Genomic DNA, 24,474 nt, shown 5'->3' with positions numbered 1-24,474 from the left:
CTCGCTAACGAACTAAAGTAATGAGACTAATGATTCTCTAACTAAAAGTAATGAGACTAACGACTCTCGAAGGAAATAAAGTAATGAGACTAGTAATTAGCTAACGAAATAAAAGAATGAGACTAGTGATTCGCTAACGAAATAAAGTAATCAGACTAGCTACTCGCTAACGAAATAAAGTAATGAATATTCGCTAACGAAGTAAAGTAAATGAGACTAGTGATTCGGGAACGAAATAAAGTAATGAGACTAGTGATTTGCTAACTAAATAAAGTAATGAGATTAGTGATTCGCTAACGAAGTAAAGTAATGAGACTAGTGATTCGGGAACGAGATAAAGTAATGAGCCTAGTGACTCGCTAACGAACTAAAGTAATGAGACTAGTGATTCTCTAATGAAATAAAGTAATGAAACTTACCTGTTCAAATTGCAAATTGTGACCGCTGGAAACTCAACCAAACCATCATTTTCCACTTCGATTTGCACGACGGTGGGCTTACTGTTGTAGAGCGTCGAAAAGCTGAGCGTCTGATATGCGAAACCGATGATGCATCCAGCTAGGACAATGAACCATGACCATCGCTGAGGTTTATTTTTGGCAAGAGCCACACTGTTGATGCCGCTGATGGTAGATTTAGCTATTTGCTTCCAAAAAAAATGCCATATTGTTTGATTGGAAGCCTGTCTTGATTTGAAAAGAGAAACATTCCTCTTGCTGTTATTGGGATATTCTGGCACTGCATGCCATGCCCATTCAGATTCACTGTCTGTCCCTGCATTTTTGTAATGTGTAGGCAAATCACAAATGTGACAGTTATCAGGCAAGCGAAGCGGCAGAGCTCTGTTTATATCTTCTGGACTAACATGTTCTCTACATATACACTTCTTCATTTCTTACTTTACAGTAATGACAGTTTCTGCGACTGAGAAAATAGCATCACCTCTTTCCAGTCTCCATTAACGGCATTTACCTGATGCCGTGATCTCGAAAATACCTGAAACAAACAGAACTGTTAAGCCTGTCCATATCAAATGCAAATATCTCATTTAGACTGAAAATAAATGTAAGTCAACATGCCATTTTGTTTTTTAGATGACCTCAAACTAGTTGAAATGGAATTATATTTGATTTTACCTTTCTCTGTTTACATACTGCAATACATTACTTTAATTGTTGAAATTTCTGAATTATTTTGAAGTTCTGAATGTATCCTTTGTAACAATACAAATAAAAAATATCGAGTGTTTCATTTTTTATTTATCAAGTTCGAATGCTGAGGAAGAAGGAAAAACATATTCAGATATTGAAGTACCCTTATCTCCGAACTCCGTATTTTTTTTTTAGTCCAAAGGGATTTGAATCCCGAAGGACTATTAGTTTCGTTTTGGCATTTTGCGTCGGACTCATAAATGTCGGTTCACTTTTCAAACTATTGCCATAAAATGTTAGAGTCCTGCATTATATTTGAAGAAATTAAATAATGAAAAATCTGCGTAAATGTATGTATATTTCTCACATTGTCATAAAATAACGGTACATAGAGTCATCGAATTTTGAATAACGTAATCCTCCAACGAATATGAGCATGTGGAAGACCAAATTTGAAATTTGAAATTTATTTTATGATCGATTTCCTATTTTTTAAAACTTTGACGAATTTTTGATTAGCAAACTCAAGGATTTCAAAGCGAGCAATGGCAACGTTGTGCAGAAAAAACATTTTTATCTCCAGCGCGTGAGTCTCTGTATCGGAAATTCTAAAGATATGCTCGTTTTAAAACTATTTTGCGATATTGCTGTTGCACTGGATCTTATGGTTTAAGTGCGAGGAACATGATATTTAATAAAGAAAGGTAACACACAAAATGTTAAAAAAACGCCCCTTTGGACGTAATTTAAAATCTGAAACATTTCAGATTTTTTTTTTTTTTTTTTTTTTTTTTTTCCCCAGTTTATATAAATCAAGGGTCGTATATCAAAACCACAGAAAGGATCATTTCAAGTTGAAATGTAATATTGAAAAAAAAAAGGGGGGACTCCATTGACGATTTGACTTTGTTCATCGCCACCCAAATGGAATAGTATTTAGTGACTCTGACTACCGTTTCGAAGGCCCCGGGTTCAAAATCCCGGGGCCCGGCTAATCTTCCATAAACGGGGTAAGCTGGCACCAAACGCTTTTGGTTTGCGAGGTAAAAATTCTGAGCGCAATTGCCAATTTCAAAAGCGCAAGCTTTAGCAATTGCCAATTGCAAAAAGAAACGGTCATGTAAAATCTAACATCGCCAAACGAAAATGACGCTGTATACAACACAAGCATAAATTACTACAAACTAAAACATAAATTTAAAATAAACTACACAAAATTCAAGTCACAAACATAAATCTAAAAAATACAAAAATAATGCATACCAAATGCTCCTTCACTAACATAAAAAAATTTCACTTTTACAAAATAACAACACATCATAAACTCACTAAAATATACAATTTACTATCGTCGTGGAATTCAACACACTGAACCACTTTCGCTCATCACTTTAAACATTCCACATCTCTCGGTTGTCACATGCAAGAAACAAAACTAAAAGAAAAATAATTAACTGACCCGAAAAATATCAATTAAATAAAATTAAATAATCATAAACTACACGTTATCTGAAATCCAACATTCTTCCACCAACAACAGCTTAACATCCTGCAAATATTAAATAGTTAAAGGTTTAAAAATAAACACTGTATTTCAAAACTAAATTTTAAAAAAATCTTCTGGCAACACTAAACTCACACTCATTACAATCACAGAAATAGAGCTCTATGTTTGCCACTAGAAATCATAACCCGGAGAAGGCATGGATGTTTGTGTATATATATATACAGTATCTTTGCGGCATGGGCTCACTCTAAATAGCCGAAAGATCTCTTGTGCGGATGGTTGGTATTAATATCTTTCCTAGGAAGCCAAAGCGGAGGTGTCTGCTTGACTAGGAATTCTTTCTAATTTTTAAAATTAACTAGCACTTCACGGGCCTAACCCGGCGACCCTTAACTATTTCTATATTATCATATGCCCGCCAGACTTAATTCGGCCTAGTTCCTCGGTCCTTTATCCGTGCTCCTATAGATAACATGCTCCTCCACTTGCCAAGACCTCAGCTTTTCACAAATCACGGTCCAGACAATTAGGATTCTAATTCACAATAGATTCACTGACTCTTTAATATTTTTATCAATTCAAGTAACTTATTTAATTCTTAAACCACACGTAAATACAGCAATCACTAAAATTAATTTCTCCCAGAATTTTACTTCAAACACTCTTATGCCTAAAAATTTTTTGTTTTCAGCAATCTGCATTTAAATCTACAAGCTTGCATATCTTCAGTTCACATCTTCAATCACGTAACTTAGTTTAATATTGCCTCTATTTTTATTTCTCCCCCTTTTTATTCCACTTCTCATCTCCCACTTAAACCACTTTTCCTCACTTGCCTTCCTTTTAATCCTCTTAAAAAACTTTTCCGTCTTTTTCACAGTTAACTTTCCTCACGGTTCCCTTTCCCTTTCGAAAAGTTGCTCCTATTATTCAACTCGCCGCACCTACCGCGGTTTTCCGTAATACCTAATATACCTTTCCCAAGCCCTGGAAAAATATATTTCCCGGCTGATTGTCTTCCAACCTTTCCGATTCCATTAACGCAGTGCGTTTAGGAATTCGCCTTAATCATCGCCTCTCTCTCTTTCAATCTTAGACAACAAGTTGAAAGCAGAAAGAATTTCTTGTCCCTAGCGTGGACTTCTTATCCATTTCTCTCTCAGTAAACCCTTAATGGTTTCATTCACTTCCCTTTAGCCAATGCTCTTTCTTAATTACTTCAGTTTTCTTAACGAAGTTGTGGAGGTGATTGCATTAAGTTGCAAAGGTACTCCGGAAAATATCGCCTTGGGCCTTGGATGGTTGGTAGAAGAAGCGGGGTGGGAGCAAAGAATCTTAGATATTCTTAGAGATTCCCACCAAAGAATCTTAAAGATTCTTTGGTGGGAGCCCCTTGGACTCCTTCACGGGGTGTTTTCCACAAAATTGGAGTGGAACTATGCAAAATCGTACTCTCACCTATATGGTGCTCAAGGCTCTGGCCAACGACAGACGTAATCCTGTACACTTTTCCATGATGAATTTCGTGGGCTAGTACTGACGTCAGACAAGAGAGATTAGCCACAACAAGAACTTTGTTCATCGATCAAAATGTTTTCTCATACTGAAAATGAAATCTGGTACTCTGATTGTCTTTACAGATTTACAGGAATTTTCACATAAAATTCCTGACTAAAATGTTTAAAAATAGGCAGTCACTTTGGCAAATCCATAAGTGTTATTCAGGAATATTGCATAAGATTTTATACAAAACGTAACAAAAGTATTAGCGCAAAAGGCGTTAGCCCAGAAGAGCTATTAATTTCGTTTTGGCATTTTGCGTTGATTACTATAAAAGACAAATCACTTTTTACATTGTTGCCACCGAATATTAGAGCCCTGTATTATATTGAAGAAATGAAATAATGAAGAATCTACCTAAATATATGTATGCTTCTCGCATTGTGTCTAAACAATGGTACCTAGAGCCACCCAGTTTTGAATAACGTAGGTCTCCACCCAAATATGAGCACCAGCAATTTGTAATTTGTTTTATTACCGATTTCGTATTTTGTAAATCACTTACGGGTTTTGGATTAAGAAACTCGACGATTTCAAAGCGAGCAATGGCAACACTGTACTGAGAAAAGAATGCATTTTTATCTCAAGCGCGCGAGTCCCTGTATCCGGTAATTCTAAAGATATGCTCTTTTAAATATTTTGTGATATTGCTGTTGAATTGAATAATTTTATGGTTTAAATGCGAAGAACGTGATATTGTTGCGTTTTTTTCCCCCCACCCTGACACCAGTTGTTGCGGGTTCCCCCCCCCTTCTTCTTTACGTTACGTTACGGGGTTTGTGTAGATTTGGAATGAATAACGACGACACTATTTGATGAAATATCCAAACGTACTTTATTTACCAATATTAATCAGATAGCTTCAAAATCACTTTCACGGACGTCGAACTGTTATAAACACGCTGACACGTTCAGCGCCACAGCCTAACACTGTCAGACAATAACGGTGAAACACCCAACATTATTAATCAAGCAGTTAAAAAATTCTCATCTCAACACACTAAAAGCCACACTCTTATTTTAGGAGATTATAAAAATTCTGTTGTCATTCCCTTCTTTCCATCAATTAGCTAGAAAGTTGCACATATTTTGCAGAAATTTAACTTTCGGGTTGTTTTTTCTCCCATCAATAAAATTCCAACTTCTATACTCAAGGACCCCATTCCGGATATGAATTCCTGGGGTATTTATAGGATTCCTTGCCAGTGTGGTTTAATTTACATTGGCCAAACTAAGAGAGCCTTAAAATTTCGCGTCAAAGAACATGAGGCATATGTTAGAAAAAAGGAAACACAGAGGTTTTCTGTTGCTCAACATTGTTGGTCCGAAAATCACACTTTCAATTTTTCTGCTGCCAAAATTATTCAAAAAACATCTTCCATTGGAGAACTGGATTTTCTAGAGGCATTTCACATTCATAAAAATCTTTCTGTTCTAGTTCTCCTAATTCCAATCCAAATTTGCCTTCGGCTTTTATAGAAATTATGTTTTAGTTCTGGTTTCGCCAACAGATGGCGCCACTTGCTTATTCTTGTCCAGGCTTTCTTATCTTATCTAATCATTATTTCCTATCTTGTTCATTTGCGGTTTTGCAGCTGAAGATGATGGTTCGGTAAAACCATCGAAACTAGTCCTGTGAAAATTTTGTAGGTATAACGCTGATTTTTGTTGTTTGACTTCTGAATTAGTATTTATTCGGCGTGTTATTGTGTCTTAATAACGGTGAAAACAGCTTCACTGCAAAGCACCAGAGTACAGCTTCCGACTCTGCTTGGTCGTTCTCGGAACTCCACGTACTCTCGAGACTCTCCATGCTACAACTCGCGATGCACTCGACGATACAAAGAGTATAGCTCTCGACTCAGCGCAGTCTAAGACAAAACTCGACGATGCACTAATTCGCGATACACTAAAAGACTCTCCCGATGCATTCGACGATCATCTCGGCGCTAGACTTCGAGACACTCGCTCAGTGACTTGCTAAACGAGGCACTCACTCGATACTATCTCGCACCAGCTGACTGCGGACCAGCAGGGTTTATATAGCTTTCGGCTTGTGTTCGAGAACATTCTGGGCTAAACCGGTAAGAATTCGTTCCAGAAGGTTCTCCATCCGTCCATGGCATATCGCCAATTTTGTTGCCAAATGGGAGATTTCTCGACAAATGTGGCACCGTGCATTTCCTAGCTATTTTATGGCAACCCTACATCTGCTTTGCGGGGAAGCCATCTCACCGCGCGTGCACATTTCGTAGCAATATTTAATAAATAAAGCTGACACCACAAAACGTTAAAAAAACTCCCCTCTGAGAGTGATATAAAATCTGAAAGCTTTCAGACTTTTTTTTTTTTTTAAGTTATTTTACGGTTGTAAGATTTTGCTTTGAACATTACTAGTATGTTGTATTAGTGCTCTCAGATTCACTTTAGATTTGTCCGTTAAGCGGAAAGTATATAAAAAAATATGAAAAGAAGAATATAAAAAAAATAGAAGGATATAAAAAAAACGTGCAAAATGGCGTTTTCCTAACGTTTTGTATTGTCTTTACTTATTAAATATCATATTCTTCGCACTTAAGTCATAAAATTTAGTTCAACAGCAATATCGCAAAATAATTTTAAAATGAGCATATCTTTAGAATTTTCGATACACAGTCTAGCGCGCTGGAGATATTTTTTTTTTTTTTTTTTTTTTTTTTTTTTTTTTTTTTTTACCCTTCCCGTACTGTGTTGCTATTGTTCGCTTTGAAATCGTCAAGTTTGTTAATGAAAAATTCGTTAAAGTTTTACAAAATATGAAATAGATAATAAGACAAATTTCAAATAAGGCCTTCTAGATGCCCATATTCGGTGGACGATTACGTTATTCAAACTTGGATGGCTCTAGGTACCGTCGGCCCACCAGCGGCCGAGCGGTAAAGTCGCTGAACACTGGTAGTTCGGTCCGAGTTTCGAATTCCGTGAACGAGCTGGCTGCATGGGCGTTTTCGTGGTTTTCCCCATGTGTAACGTGTATACGTGCCAGTTTCCCTTAGAAAGTCCTCCACGAAGGCATCCCTCCCCTTAGACAGATAGCCCTCGAGGCTTTGCCATAATTACACAAACAAACAAACAAATCTAGGTACCGTCGTTTTATCACAATGCGAGAAACATAGATACATTTATGCAGATTCCTCATTATTTAATTTCTTTAAATGTAATACAGGGCTCTAATATTTGGTGGCAACAATTTTTAAAAAGCGAATCAAGGCTTATAGTGAATCAACACAAAATGCCAAAACGGAATTCATAGTTCCTTCTGGGCAAATAAACCTCAAAGTTAAGTTTACTGGCTGAAAGAAGGTTTAATCCTATATACTGGAATACTGAACTCTTCCCGCTGGAAATCACATAACTTTAATCTCAATAAATTTAAAATGTCCGCAAAACATTTTGCATAATTTTCTTCATAATGGTTTTTGCTTGTAATAGATTTGTTTCACAGTAAATTTTGTTATAAATTATACAGGGGTAAAAATAAAATGCTTCTTTATTTTTAGTTAACAGACTTTTCTAGAACTAAATCCTTTGCTTTCAGAATTTAAAAACAATTTTTTTATTCATCAAGACATTGTTGTAAAATGTTTCTAAATCATATCACTTCTCTTATTTCTCTTTAAAGTGAATGACAAAAGTATAATTAAATGAAGAATTAAGAATATATATTATTCTACATCTGATATAGTATATATATTATAGTATATAATATATATACTATATCATCTGATATAGTATATAATATATATTATATTATACAAAAATACAGAAAATGCAAAATTTGAATTTAAATTTAAGTCTACATTAATAGCAAAACAAGAGTATGCCTCAACTTACTTTACATCGTACTCCGCATACACCGTAGTTCTAATTCTTCAGCGTTTGCTCAGAAATTTGCTTAGAAACCAATGACAAATAACATTAATTTCAGCTTAGCGAAACATTTCTCCTCCCTCACAAACACGCACCATTCTTAAAGAGCCTTCAACCAATACTTTAACTTCTAGAATTAATATTGCTTTTAAAAGCAAAGTGTATAATGCAAAATTTGCGTTAATGGAAATAAATAATGCTGTAAAGCTTAGTTCTTGCACGCGATTTTTCCAGAGAAATATATATCATTGATTTTCTTGAAGTATTCAAGCTCTTTTAACCTGAATTAATGTTGGTTCATTCTACTGCATGAATATTTATTAATACATCGAATTCTCAAAGTTCTATATTACGTATAATTGTCATTTACAAATGGCCAATGTTCCCCCAAGAAAACCTTGAAACATACAAGGCCTAGTAATTTGAAGCTTTGCTGCTAAGGTGACAAATGGTTCAGAGTAATCCTCATGCTGGGAATGGACAATTTCGTCCTCTACTGTTTAAATACAGATATGAAACAATAAAAAAATTTTAGAGTATTTTAATTTAATACTTAATAGTAAATAGTAAATTTAATAGTAGTTAAATTAATAGCTAAATTAAATTTAATAGTAAATAGTAAATTTATTTAATAGTAAATTTTTAGAGTAATTTTAGAGTATTTTTAGCTATGAAAAACTGAATGATTCACACAAAAAGCAGTGCTTTTTTTAGTTCCTTGTACGAAGTAAAGGAAGTACTGAAATCGAGAAAAATTACAGGTATCATATTTCAAAGAAAAATTCCATTTTTAATGCTATCGAATGCAATTTAAGACCTACGTTAAGAAAACGATTTCGGTGAAAAAATTCGATTTTTTTTTTAATTGCCCAATTTGAAAGGTCAGTTTTGTAGGATTCCGAAAATGGTTCATTTTTACGTTTGTGATAATTAGAAAACAAAATATAGCCAATTAACTGCACTGGAAGTGAAAGCAGAAAGACCGGAAGTGCCATTCAAAAGGCTTAACTTAAAGGTAAACAATGTTGTTATCCGTGTTTTTTTTTTTTTTTTTTTTTTTACCTGTTTGTGTGTAAAATTGTGCTAAAACATTTCATTTTAACTCTGCGTACTTTTTTTCTGTTTCTGGTAATAATTATTTGCCTTAATTTTTTGAACTAGGATTGGCAACATTGCGGTTTTTTGAACTGGGTCTGGCAACATTGCGATTAGGTATAAAGACTATGTTGCTGGTTGCATATATAGCAGTTTTAATTTTTAATTCAGGGTATCTCGGATTACTTCCTGTGTTTGAACATTTAGGCATATCAATTGAACAAGAAATGATTAAAAATTACTTTGGAATTGATAACGAAAGAATAAAGAACTCGAAACGTCATTCGTCGCTCATTTCGAAAATAGCCAGAAAAAAAATTTTAATCAAATAGGAAATCAAAATTACTTAAGTATAAAGATATGGAGGGTGTGATGTACAAATGTGGAGAATTTTAAGTGTGTAAATACAACAGAACAGTTTTTCTGTTCATGTGAAATCTTTAAATGCGTTTTCTGGAAAACTAATTTTTCTAGTGTTTTTACATACAAGAAATGTAATTACTCAAAATGTTCTAAAGGTATCTCTATTAAATTTCACTAAAGTGTTTTCCATATTATTTACTAGGTTTTAAGCTACAATCTAAGTTATATTTATTAATGTGATTGTTTTACAAGTATTTCTATATAAAACGATATTTTACAAAAAACTGTGTTTTTTTCATGTAATTACACACATTTTAGTAAATTTTAGAAATATCATAAACATTTTAGTTCATAACACAGATGAGTGTTGCAGTAGTATACAGTATAAATAAAATTGAAATATATGCTGTGGGGAAAAAATATACGACATTTAACGTAAGTATTAAATTCTCCTAAAAATGTGCATAAAATTGCATATATTTCAAAAATTTATGAAACTATTCCTAAAAAATTTACCTATTTTCATGATTTGATATCATATTTTGACTAAATAAATATTTATTTCATCATAATTCTATGTTTTTAAAAAAAAGTGCTCCGAACGTAGGCAGATACCTTAACAATGTTTTTGCGTGACATCCGTACTTAAGGACACTTTTTCCCAAATGGATTTTAAAGTTGATTTAAAATGGATTCAAAAGAGATTTTTTCGCGACTTCTGTACGTATGTATCTCACATAACTCAAAAACGAGTAGCCTCAGAACTTTGAAATTTAGTCAATAGGACTGCTGTAATATATAGTGGTGGACCTCCCTTTTTGGTTGCAATCGCCTGCACTAAACGCATACAATATTATATATATGCGGAGTGGGTATATATAGAGAGAGAGATGATTTAACTCCAGACCCCGTTAAAACATTATTAACGTTTTGCTTTCAAATTACTTCAAAACATCTTTCAAAATATAACTTACCAGTATGGATTCACTCTTTTAAAATAATTCTACTTTAATTAAACTTAGAAGATAATATAATCAATTAATCAATATTGTTTAGGAAATAAATTATATATATATATATATATATCAACATTGTTTGCATTTAAATGATTGAATTATGTTTTCTTATCTCCCGGTTAAGATTTTATGCCTTTAGTTAATCTGCATGCAATAGCTTCAGAATTGTCAACGATTTAAAAGTTGTTTAAGTGCGGTTAAGCCTAAATTTTTTTTTATCATAGCAAACATAGTTGTTTACATTTGAAATTAGCAGAATAGTTAACTCAGTTTCTGCACCTTCAGGGTCTTTTTGCTGAATGGGACGAAAAGTAAAATTTCAGTTTTGTGCACCGAAAAATCTGGCTTCTTGCTCACTGGCCGAATTGCTTGCTTTTGCGTAGAAATCCTAATTTTCATTGTAAAAATTGGCTTTTTATTTTTTTAACCGCATTTTGTGTTTTATATTTTTTTCATATTGTCCAGTTTTTGATAAACATATTTTGAGGTTATATGAACTTTAGTATTGCGAAGTGAGAACTTAATTAATTGATAGTGAAATATACCGGTTTGACCCGGTACAAGCCGGATTAAACGGTTTGAACTAGTTTTATCTCGGTTAATACGGAGCAAACCGGCCTGTACCGGATTAATAAAACCAGTTCTGACCCGCAACACGCACAGTTTCCGTATTTGGGCTGCCACAAACCAACACCTTCTTAAACAGAAGCCCAATCACCAGATCGTGATGTCACAAACTGGCGGCTGACAATCGCGGTTGGTTACCCACTACCTGTCTTAAAAGTATATGTGTTTTTAAAGCTTTGCTAAAAAGATGGTTTCTTCTAATGATTTAGATACATATTATTTTTCTTTCTTTTTACTTTATATATACAGTAAGACCCCGCTTAACGCTATTTCGTTTAGCGCTGTTTCGGTTTAGCGCTCTTTTATTTCAACCCGGGGATTCCACGAAATCGCTCGCAGCATACGGGGATTCCACGAAATCGCTCGCAGCATACGGGGATTCCCCGAAATATTATGCAGCGATAGGTTTCAAATACATGTCCGAAAGAGTGCACTTGTATTTCTTGTTTGGTGCGGTATTGTACAGACATATTTTTATTATTGGAAACATTCAATTCAAGAAGCAGCGGCTAGTCTTTCTAATGATGAGCTCAAGGAATTAACTGAACAAGAAGAAAACAAAAATTTTGACAGCAGTGATTCAGAAGAAGAGCAAAAAGAAATTTCGATGGCGTTTGTAAAAAGGAGTTTGTCTACCATAACTGAAATAATGGATCCATTCATTGAAAATGATCCGAATTTTGACAGGAGCTCAAAAGTAAGGCGTGGTGTTAGAGATGCTCTATCCGTTTATGAAGAACTTTTAAGACAACAACGCAAAAGAAAAAGGCAAACAACATTAGATGCTTTTGTCACAAAAAGGCAGAACACTGAAAACGCGGAAGGCTAACTAAATATGACTGACTTAGAATTTTATTTGTTTTTTTTTTTTTTTTTTTTTTTTTTTAAGAATATTCGTTTTGTTATTTATATTTTGTTTTTATTTTTGCAAGAAATAATAATGTGGTATTAATTTGGGCTTTAAGAAATAAATGTTTGGTTTTATTTTTATTAAAAAAACATACTTTTTAAATTTAATACCTAACCAATTTCCTAGCCATCTTCCCCTAACCCCAATATTTACATGTAAAGATAGCCTCGTTTAGCGCTGTTTTGCATTACGCTCTACTTTGATGGAACGTATCCCCCGCGTTAAGCGGGGTCTTACTGTATATATACAAGGCGTGATCAAATAAAAAGGTACGGAACGACGTAAAAACGTAACTATTAAATATTTGCATATTCCGCCATGGGAGCAGGTAGCGAGACATCTCGGGATGCGATTGGAGTCTCTGACTGGGATCGGAGCATGCGCGGGCGCCCACATGCGCAGGAGAAAGCAGAGGCTTTTATCAAAAGCGGCGTCCAAATGATGCGGCAGTCCGTATGAGGACAAGATGGCGTTCGCGTTGCAAAATTCGACGATTAAGGAGCAGTGAGGTGTTATCCGATTTCTGTCAGTAGAAGGTGAGAAACCGGCAGCTATTCATCGCCGAATGGTGACAGTTTCCGGGGAAAAAAATGTGTCTCTGACAAGTGTCAGAAAATGGAGTGCCCGTTTTTGTGCAGGTCGTGAGAGCGTGGGTGAGGCAAACGCTGTCATCACGAGCGATCTCATCGACAAGGTGGACGACGTAGTGAGAAGTGATCGGCGTGTCGCATTGCAAATGTTGGCGGTGAAGGTGGATGTCAACTATGGAACCGTGTGGACAATTGTTCACGACAGGTTGCGATATCGGAAGGTGTGTGCCCCTTGGGTTCTGAAGCAGCTCACCGACAAGCAAAAGGAACTGCGCATGGGGCTAGCACTGCAACATCTGTTTCGGTACCGGGAAGACCCCGCTTTCATGGAGCGGATCGTCACAGATGATGAGACCTGGTGACATCACTACGAGCCAGAGACAAAGTGGACATGCAGTGGAAGCATGCGTCGTCACCTCCCCCTAAAAAGTTCAAAGCCGTGCCGTCAGCAGGCAAGGTGTTGCTCACCGTCTTTTTCGACGTTGGAGGTCCGCTACTTGTGGAATTCCTCGAGCATAGAAAAACCATTAACTCCGATGTGTACTGTGAGACACTCCGACGTTACGGAGGTCCATCAAGAACAAAAGACCGGGGCTGCTCACGGAAGGTGTGGTTCTGCTCCATGATAACGCGCGTCCACACGTCTCCAGAGTCACACACATGGAACTGGCAAAGTTCAAGTAGGAGACGTTGGACCATCTGTCCTACAGTCCGGACATGTCGCCCTGCGATTTCCATGTGTTTGGTCCACTGAAGAAACACTTGAAAGGGAAGCGCTTTAACTCGGACGACGTACTCAGGGACGCTGTGAAGGACTGGATCTCGTCAGGGCCACAGGAATTCTGGGAACAGGGAATCCTGCGGCTTTTTCATCAGTGGGATCGTTGTGCTCAGGCCTATGGTGTATATTTTGAATAAAGTCTACATTTGTACTCACTGTGTCGTTTCGTACCTTTTCATTTGATCACTCCTTGTATATAGAAATAGAAAGAGAGGAAGGAAGATATATATTTTCAATTCATTTGCGGATATAATATAGGAAAGATATTCATATGCACAAAATATATTATTTATTATTAATTTTTGTGCTCTTATATTGTACGTTTACAGTTAAAATAATGCTTTAATGGTTGGCTTTTAATAAGTAACATTAATGAAAAGTTAGAATCTCCCTCTATACTAATAATATTTAAGTCACTTAACTGCATTAAAAGTATATTGGAAGGATGTATAGAAATATTTTTAAGGATATTCGAAGCTTTTAAGGGGACTCATACACCTTAAAACCCATAAGATCATCGAATATGTGACTGTTGCAAGAATTTGGATAACTCATTTATTTTAAAAGCAATTACTTCTATCTTTTTACAGCTGACTACATAATATAGCTGCTTTCTGAAATAGTAACCAGAAAGTTTGTTTTGCCACAAACATTTTTATAATTTAATTCGCTTTGTGACAAAATTTTTCGTCATGTTTTCACTTTGCGCGCACAGTTTAAAACATTCTGTTTCATAATTTAATTTCATATTTAATATATAGCTTTTAAAACATTTGGAAACTACTGTGAACCAAAAATTCTAAGAATTTCATGTTGAATTTTTATTTTATTTGGAATTGAGTTTATAAAATGTATTTTATTAAAAAAAATCTGTAATATTTTCGTGCATGAAATTGTTTAATATTAAAATATTCATCAGATTTTTGGTTCAGTTAAAAAATAGTGCTCATATAAAGAATTCCATCCAATTTCCAGAATGTACCATTAGCCATTTTTAAAATATCATGCGCGCAAGGTGGAAACATGACGAAAAATTTTGTCACAAAGCGGATTAAATTACAAAAATATTTGTGGCAACACAAACTTTCTGGTTACTAGTTCCCAAAGCAGCTATATTATCGAGTCAGCTGTAAGAAATGGAAGTAATGGCTTTTAAAATAAATAAAATATTCCAATTCTTACAACAATCACTATTCGAAGATCATAAGGGGTTTAAGGTGTATGAGCCCCCTTAAATTTTAGCAGAACAGATTTATAAACGCAAAAGTTTCCCTTAAAGAAACTAACTCTATATACACACGTATATACACAAATTGTATTACAGTTCTTTCTTATTTTTAGTAAATAGCAAGGTGTCAGCCGAGGTTTCCAATCCTCGTTACCAGAGTGTACGTGGTAGAGCCTAATTAAGTCAGGAAAGGTGGTATGACAAAATACGATACCGGAAGTTCCTTGCATTAACACTCCATCCTTTCCCTCCTCCCGTAATGAAATTCACAATTTTTTTTCCCTTCTGCTGTCATTTTACCATATAACAACATAATAACATTCTCAAAATGTGCTTAATTTTATTACATTCATACTGTAGTTTTACTGTATACTAAAATTAACATTAAATAAAAATAGTAGTTAGTCATTTTCTCTTCTCTCTTCAGCGGCTCTTTACGAAATAATTTTATTGAAGACAAATAGTATTTGGAGCAAGCACTGAAAATTGAGAGAACAGCTTTTCCTTACAATCGTACTTGTTTTAATGTAACTTCTATTTTTCCCCGTTTTTTTCATCGTATTTCTCAAAAAGCAAATCTTTCTCATGGAAATGTAGTTCACAGACCTAAATCCGGCAAATGTAAAAATAGATCTACTTAAATTAATTTGTATAAAGTAATAAAAGTAAAATTTCTTGTAATGCGATTTATTTTTTAACAAAACAGGTAATATCAAGCATATGTGTATTTATTGCCCACTCGTGGGGGGGGGAGGATTCTTAGTGACGTAAGGTTTAATAATATTTCAATTTTCATGCATTTGGGTATTTATTTCTTATTTTATGCAAAACTTTATATTACAATTTAAAAAAAAAAAACATAAGCATATTTATTCCCTTCACAGTCTCTTTACAAAAACTTAGAATACAAAAATATATTAAATATTAAATGAAATACTTTCATCTTCTGCTATATACGTATGAAGTTTAAAGCTCCAAGTTATAAAAGTAATCAAAAAGTAAAAAATTGGAGATTTCAAAAATCGAGTGAATATTTAGCATATAGTTCGATACCTAATTATTAACCATACAATTCGATACATAATTATACTAAATGATACGTGATTACTTTACACAATATTATACACAATGGTATATTGAAATGAAATTCCTTAATATTAACGTATCCATTCTTTTAAAGAAACGTAGAAGCAATTACCTTAATAAATTTAAATTTCAAGTTAGGCTTAACTTACCCTAGAATACTTCGAAATGGTAAAATTTTCTCGCGATATGCATCTTGTTGTTTAGGAAATGTATATACTGACACTTTAGGGCCATCATTAAAATATATTTGGCATAACGGCACACAATGGCATAATGAAAAACGGAAAAAAATATCAAGATTAAAGTAAGCAGACATTCAACCTACTTAAACAACGCTTTGGTTCATTAACGCGTCATCTCACGATTTCCCTAATTTGCTCATGCCATCTGGATGGCCTTGAGCCGAAGAGGCTATCTTTCGCACCCCATCGAGATAGCCATGGAGGTAGGAAAGGGAGGAGGGACCAACCCGCGCTAAAAGTGAAGCATTCCATCGAAATAGCCAACATTTTGTGACGTTGTTAAACTTGTAGAGTCATTAGGTTAATTGGAAGCAGAAAAGATGAAAAATAGCAAACGCCTTCGCCGGGAATCGAACCACGGACCTCTGGAATACCGGCCCAGCGTACTACCGTTACACCACGAAGGCACGCTAGGAAAGTGGGAGAAATACCTTATAAACTAAGAGCAGGTAGGCTTCTGTTGTACGAACCGACATCAATTCCTAAAAATTCCATTACACTCTTTTCGCATGTAACGGTTTGGTGCAGCTTTACTACAACCTTCATTGTGGGTCCTTTTTCTTTTTCTTTTTAGTCCAAAGGGATTTGAATCCCGAAGGACTATTAGTTTCGTTTTGGCATTTTGCGTCGGACTCATAAATGTCGGTTCACTTTTCAAACTGTTGCCACAAAATGTTAGAGTCCTGCATTATATTTGAAGAAATTAAATAATGAAAAATCTGCATAAATGTATGTATATTTCTCGTATTGTGATAAAACAACGGTACATAGAGTCATCGAATTTTGAATAACGTAATCCTCCAACGAATATGAGCATGTGGAAGACCCAATTTGAAATTTGAAATTTGTTTTATGATCGATTTCCTATTTTTTAAAACTTTGACGAATTTTTGATTAACAAACTCAAGGATTTCAAAGCGAGCAATGGCAACGTTGTTCAGAAAAAAACATTTTTATCTCCAGCGCGTCAGTCTCTGTATCGGAAATTCTAAAGATAGGCTCGTTTTAAAACTATTTTGCGATATTGCTGTTGCACTGGATCTTATGGTTTAAGTGCGAGGAACATGATATTTAATAAAGAAAGGTAACACACAAAATGTTAAAAAACGCCCCTTTGGACGTAATTTAAAATCTGAAACATTTCAGACTTTTTTTTTAATTTCCCCCCCCCCGAAGAACACAGTGCCGTAGGTTCTGTGACATGCACCGTCACTGGTCAACGATTCGCTTTATTATTAGAGCAATCCGTTATTCCCTCAGGCAAGGCAATGTGATACAACCACAGTGTTTATGCAAGATGGTGCTCCTCTATACATCGCCCGTTGTGTGAAACAAGTGCTCCGTCGCCATTTCGGTGACGACAGAATCATCAGCCAGCAATTTCCTACAGCTTGGCCTCTTACATCCTCCGACTTAAATCCTTGCGACTTTTGGCAGTGGGGATACCTCAAGGCCATGGTCTACCATGATCCCCTCACATCTCTATCGGAACTTAAAGAAAGCATAGAACGCCATCCGCGTAAAATTCCCCAGTTCATGCTGTTTTCATACGCTTCCAGGTGGTAGCAGACAATGGTGGACATCATATCGAGCATATTTTGTAAACTTTTGTAGATTAGTTATATGTTCTCAATAAAGCTATGATACGCCACCTAGGAGTGGTTTTTGAAACTCATTGTTCCCCCCCCCCTCAATAAAATTCCCATAATTTCATTCTACCTTTACACAATTTTTATGTAATTCCGCTGTATAGTTTTCGCTACAGACTTCTCGCATATGTGAAGTTTAATGATGGACACCCTGTATTTTATATACAAATTTTGTAAAAAAGACAACAATAAAGGTATTTTTGATTTTATCCAGTTTTATAATAATTTAAAATTCCCACACTTTAATAAATATGTTGTTGCTGTAACAAATGTATTGAAATATTTAAATGCAAGCATTTTGCAGCATACCAAACGCATTTAAAGTTTCAAATTTTTATTAGGCCTACATTTACTCTAACCCTAATTTAAAGTAAAACCACACATTTATTTAGTTTTGATGAATAAAAATATCTGATATAAATCAAACTAACTAATATTGACTGACTAACATGATGATACATAATGTCATCTGCTATAGATTAAACTATTAACATGATGTTAAATAATACTATCTGCTATAAATTAAGTAAATAGTATTGTTACGAATTTGGTATTTAAAAAGCTAATGTTAGTTCAATTATAAATTAATTGGCTTTATTTCCCCGCGCAGTGCAGCGCGTGACGAATATTAAAAGAAGAAAGCTAAGCCGGAAAATTAAAAATACAAGAGCGCGTGCATTAAATAAATAAATATCTCTTTTTGATTTCGAGAAAGTACTGGAAAATTCTAGCGCGTGATTTTAAAATCTTATAAAAGGTGGAAAACACCTCAGTTTGTAGTAATTGCTTAGTTTGTTGTTGTTTAGAAACCTGCTCTTGTTGATTGTAGCGAATTCGCGGATTAGCGTTCTTTAGCTGTTTTGAATTACGTTCTATAGGACATTTGAATAGTTAAAAGATAACTACTGTGAGATATTGTAATACTGCGTGATAATTTGAGAAAATTTAAGCATTTTTGTTGTGATAATAATAAATTTTTGTTCATTTTTCATCGGACTTGTGCATTCATTTCGTAACGAACCCGTACGCACGCAACAGTATGATATAAATCATCGTATTTATATAATCACTTATTATTATACTTCCTATAACAGTAAATGTTATAGGAAGTATATAACAGTAACATATAACAGTAACAGTAAATCCTATAACAATAAACAGTATCCTATAACAGTAACTTCTTATAGCAGTAAATGTTATAGGAAGTATATAACAGTAACATATAACAGTAACAGCAAATCCTATAACAATAAACAGTATCCTATAACAGTAACTTCCTATAGCCGTAAATGTTATACTTTCCATAAATATATGTATTCGCTTTAGTTCATGATAGTTATATTATATCTCAGAAGCATTTTTTAATACAGATAAGGATAAAAGCATTCATTAAAAAAAATAAAGCAACTTACCTTCGAGAATTTTGTTGTCTTAACATCTTTTCTCTGCATTAATCCATTTGTTAAACAATTCTTTTCCTTTCGGAAAAGAGAGAATTTGCATTTTGGGACTATTGGGTAGTTTCCTTTACAGTTGGGTACACAGCACGTGTGAGAGAACAGTTACAGATCTATAATGCTCGCATGATCTGTAACACAGAGAGAGAGAAGTGAGACACAGTCAGAGAAGTTATCTATAACACTGAAGAACAAAAATATGAGAATGGAATATTCTTAAAATATCTAAAAAGGGCAAGAGAAAGTCGACTGTTCTAACGAACGCGGAGTGAACGCCAGAAATCCGAAAATCCACCCACCACATACCTGACCGAAGGGGGAGTTAAATGAAATGTTATCCCTACTAATATTGACGTCACACTTCCTTTTGGAAAACGCGCCGTGGCTTTCATATATCTAGGGGGGGGTGCTAATTTGAGCCTTTTACTTTGGTTCTTCATTATATTAGAGTCGCTGTAATTTGGAACGCATTTAGGAATGTAAACAATGGTTCCTCTTCCTCACCTTGTCGTACATCATGGGTAACTGAACCTGCCGATAGAAGCCCGTTGCTTCTATCGGCGCACCATAGGTCCGGGACGCGTAATGGCAAACCACACATTGAGTTGATCAGTGTTAACGAATTTCGCTTACTGGGCATGCTCAATGGCGTACTGCTGGCGTGGCTGGAAATACTGGCGACTAAGGGCATAAGCAACACTACACAAGCCTGTTAATCATGTTGGTTTTACTGTTTCTTACATTTGCAATTTCATTTCATTTTGGATTATTTTGTTCATAAATATTACATTTCATATCAGTTATTTGACTTTAATTCAGTAATTTAAACTGGATTAATTTCTTAATTTGTTAAAGTAGTATATACAAATGGAACGTATGGTAAATATTCAGTTGCTTTTATTCCTCAGAAGTATAATCAATAAGCAATCAGCTAATATATTTTGTAATGTTTTCTGTTTTGCAATTCTTCTTAAAGGAAAATTTGCGGGGTTTACACTCTAAGTAATGAAGCAACTTTCACCGTAACAAGTTTTAAAACCCCCATCTGTTTACACTCAGATAACACAACGTCCGGATAACCATATACCGTACTTATCTTCTTTTAAAATTGCGCCAAATTCTATTCTGGGCATGCGCAGTAAGCGAAATTTGTTTAACATTGATCAACTCAATGTGCAGTTTGCCATTACGAGTCCGGGGCGCATATTTCCCAAGTGCACATCAGCGTAGCCACTGAGGGAGGGGTTTCGAAAACGGACCAATGAGCTTCTCTTGTGACGCTAAATCTTCCAGCCTGTGAGCGTATGTTGTTTACGTTTTAATTTGTATTTGTTTCGCAGTTACAAATGTATGGCGTAATAGTAGAAAATCTTGTAGTACTTTTGTTTTATGAGTTTAATTAATCGAAGACATTTCACTTTCACGACTTTTATCACGCAATCGCTGACATTTCTTCGCGATTTCATCACGCATTAATATTTGGATTGATGTTCACGGCGTATTATCCCTCTTTACATCGAGAAAATGACTCACGCTACAATTAGCTTCGAATATTATACATTTACTAACACCTGTGGATTAAGAGAATTCAAGTGTATAATTTTTTGGACTGGAAGTGTAACAATGAATCAAGTGGTTTTTTTTTTTTTTTTTTTTTTTTTTTTTTTTTTTTTTCTTTTCAGTGCTTGCATTCTTTTGAATTTTAAAGTGTATGTTTCAGAATACATATTGTGTATTATCTGATTACATCCATTATTAACAGTAAGAGTTATTATGTGAATAAATTGAATATATTCGTTGTGAATAAGATAAATTCATTCAGTTTGATGAGTATTTCTTGTGTAGACAGTACATGTAAGAGTGAGCAGTTATTAAATGTGAAATTGAACACACTAAAATGTATACGAATCCAAATTAGTAAAGTTCACTTTGAATAAAATTCTGCATTGGTTATTAGAACATCTTTTTCATATAGACTGCAATAAAAAGTCCTGACTTCTATTTACATGCATAATTGCTGTAAATATTTTTCTCATATGGATAGTTTTATGTAAAGATAGCATTTTGAGCTCAGATGTTTATCACAGATTTCTTTCTTCACTTATTAAGTAATATTTCACATGGATATTTTTGCGTAGTATCTAACATTTGTTTGTATTTATTTCAAATTCTTTCAACCAGGTAGTGAAATCTTCACAATTGCTTATATTTGATTTAATGTAGTAATGAAAAGTTTCAGAAGAAATCGACGATGCTTTAAATATTTTGTACAGAAATTTGCATGGCAGAATATTTTCAACCATCTTGTTTAAATCTTAAGGCACGCGAAAGGTCACGTGACATGACAGAAATATTACTGAATGCCCATTGGTCCACCCTAGAAACCACTCCCTCGGTGGCTACACAGATGTGCACTTGTGAAATATGTGTCCGGGGCGCAGTGGCTAGCGAACCGCGCAACAGCACCACAGGTTCGGGGTTCGATCCTAGGGCTGGGCAAGGTTGACTCAGCCTTTCATCCCTTGAGTGTGTCGATAAAATGAGTACCAAGTTCGTTTGGAGACTAAACACTGGGGGTCCTGCAGTAAGCTGACCACTTGTTCAGCGCATATGCTCATACACTCCAGGGCCTACGGTCAAGAAAGCAAATTTCGGGCACTGCAGGCCTTGGCCCACTAGGGCTGTTGCGCCTCTGAGCTTAGTTTAGTTTAGAACCTGCCAATAACGAATCAGCGGGAACGGCGGTGACCAGTATGATAATTACTAGCAGTTTCGAGTAAAAAATTCCCAGACATAGACTCGTAAATTTATTGCGCTTCTTGTAGGGTCAGATTTCGTCTTGGATGGGGAGGGGGTGAATTTTCTTGCTCCACAACTTCCATCCAGGGAAGAGAAATTTGCCCTCGAGTCAGAGAAGTGATCTGCAAGGTGGAAATAAAAGTAAGGTTCTGCACAAATCGCCGTTTTCCTTCTTTGTATTTGGTTACATCGTTGGGTAAATTTTGTAAGTGGTAAGAAGTCATGGAAGAGGTTCGGTAAGGAGTGTTGCACACATTTGAGCCATTATCTTAGAATTTCATTATGTTACGCTCTCTGTAAAGTGAAGCGTATTCACGAACATAAACAACGGTTCCCTTTCCTTATTCTATTGTAAATCGAGAGCAATCGAAACCGTTCGCACCGAATCAGATGATACGACTGCATGACCAAAGTGATCACCTCTAAGTACTTTAAGGAATGAGGAATTTAGTCGTTTTCAAACACGTCTCATAAATTTGTTGAACGTTCTAGAGAATAATGTTTTTGACAAGTGAGTGGGGCTTTTCTTTGTTTAAAGTCTCAGCTTATGCTGGCTAGTTCCTAGGAAAAGACAGTCATTCAGTCAGATGTCAGAATCTATTTCTAAAATTTATTTCATATTAAAATTAATTTTTTAGAGATCGAAAGAATTTTAGGTAATATTCGGTTTTGAGGCAATCCTAACGCAAGAAAGGAAATATAATAATAAATAACTATCTAAGAATGATGTTTTAATTTAGATGAAAGGTTAATTTCATATGATACCCTCTTATTATAATAATGTATATAAAAAAAAGGCTAAACATGACTGAATGGAAGCATAAGAGTAAATAACTATTTCAGATCATTATTATAATTTATATAAAAATTGCTAAACATAACTGAATGGATGCCTGCATCGCTATTTCGCTACCGAGTTATCGCTAAAGCATAATTTCATCTCGTTGGTTGTTCAAACATAATTTTCTATAATGAATGAGGCCTTTTCTTGAAAAAATTCTCAGTAAAGTGCAGAATCGCCGACTTATTTGTTTGCCGCTTTTTACAAGAGTGAAAACAATTGGATTTTTGTCACTTTTCTTTTACTTTTTAAGTGAAAATAGGTCGATGTGTACGTAGATAAAGTCAAGGGTGTGCGCAGTGCCATTTTTGTGCTATTCTGGGATTTTTTTAATTGAAAATAGGTCTATGTCATGGATACCGAGTATGTGCAATTCTTAAAAAAGCGTCAAGCAGTGAATGATTGTGCCCTTTACCCAAAATTCTATTGCAGACTTTTCGTCATGGGCAATTCCCAAACTGTTAAATCTATAGGATATCAAAAAAGGACTTAAAAATTAAACTAGTATTACAACGGCGTCTTAAGATATATAGAACTATATAAACTAACACAATCTGAAATCAGCGCGTACGTTAGATTTGGCGCTTTTGCGCGTACATTTTCGCTTCAGTTCTTTTACGGTCCTCAAAACGGAATAGTACCAAATTTTATGCTGAAATTTTTATTTGGCTTCGAAAAATAAGTGACAAAGCTGCTCTTATTTAACTCTCCGATGGACGAAATTTAAGCTTTGCGCGAATCATCAAGTCAGCTAAATAGCTGTCCTAAACAAGTTTGAGTATGAAATTTTCTTTTAAAGTTGTTAAACGTAAGGTCGTTCATTTAAATGAGTAAATAGTTAAGAAATATATCTTTGCACACAAACAGCTTGTGGATAGTAGTTCAGATCTGACGTCTGCCCTAACCGCTTTTGGGAGAGCTGTTATTTTTAATTACGTTTTAAATTTTGCAATGAGAAATGGCTTCAAGGACTAGCACTATTGCTCGATTTTTTTTTTTTTTTTTTTTTTTTTTTTTTTTTTTCCAAAAATAAACTTCGTTTAGGATTGTAGAAAACTTGCATAACTGTTTTTGAAGAATCTGACAAAACCGATTCTATACTCAAAAAGCTAAATTTAGAAGAATCATGCATTAAAAAATAATCCAACTGAAATATTCGAGACACTTTGCAAATTCCTGTCCGTAAATTAACTTCAATTTACAAATAAATTCAAAGAGAATATAATAACTTACTTGAAAAGTCTCCAAGGATTGTTCAAACATTACTTGTTCATGTAAGGTGAGAACAACAATTGGACTTGAGATCTTTCAACGAAGATTTCTTTAAAGCGGCCTCAAAGTAATCATTCTGGGGAAAAGAATAACTCATTTTTTCCTGAAAATAGTTACTTCATTTTATAATGTTCCCAAAAAAAAGCACTCTTTTTTCGATGACTCAGCTTATAAATCAAAATAAACTCTGATAAGAACTCAAAAATAGTAAAGCTCTGAAGAAACGGTCTAGTACATATTCAAAGATAATATGTTTATTCCACGTTTTCGAATTCTAAACATAAATAACAATGCGTTCTGGCGATATGTGGCTATTGCCACAAAAAATCTTTGACATTATCGGAAATACAGTAAATTCTGAAAGAAGGACGTTTGTGGTACTCTGAAATTA

General features: G+C 34.7%; 1 protein-coding gene across 1 annotated transcript in view; it reads right to left on the bottom strand.

The window, feature by feature from the left end:
• Positions 1 to 24,474, bottom strand: part of LOC146998986 (degenerin-like protein asic-2) — a 99,049-nt gene that overhangs the window by 14,537 nt on the left and 60,038 nt on the right. Inside the window, exons 2-3 of the mRNA XM_085810287.1 lie at positions 19,127 to 19,302; positions 420 to 996 (exon numbers count right to left, since the gene is read on the bottom strand). Of these exons, the coding sequence (XP_085666413.1) occupies positions 420 to 892 (473 nt within the window). The 5' untranslated portion in view covers positions 893 to 996; positions 19,127 to 19,302. The remainder of the gene's footprint in view (positions 1 to 419; positions 997 to 19,126; positions 19,303 to 24,474) is intronic.

Source organism: Stegodyphus dumicola, chromosome 2 (genome assembly GCF_044657685.1).
Source record: "Stegodyphus dumicola isolate Sdum_Otavi_A_Nest chromosome 2, ASM4465768v1".
In the NCBI taxonomy this organism is placed as follows: Eukaryota; Metazoa; Arthropoda; class Arachnida; order Araneae; family Eresidae; genus Stegodyphus; species Stegodyphus dumicola.
Note: the sequence above shows the minus strand (reverse complement) of the source record. Positions and strands in the feature narration are given on the sequence as shown.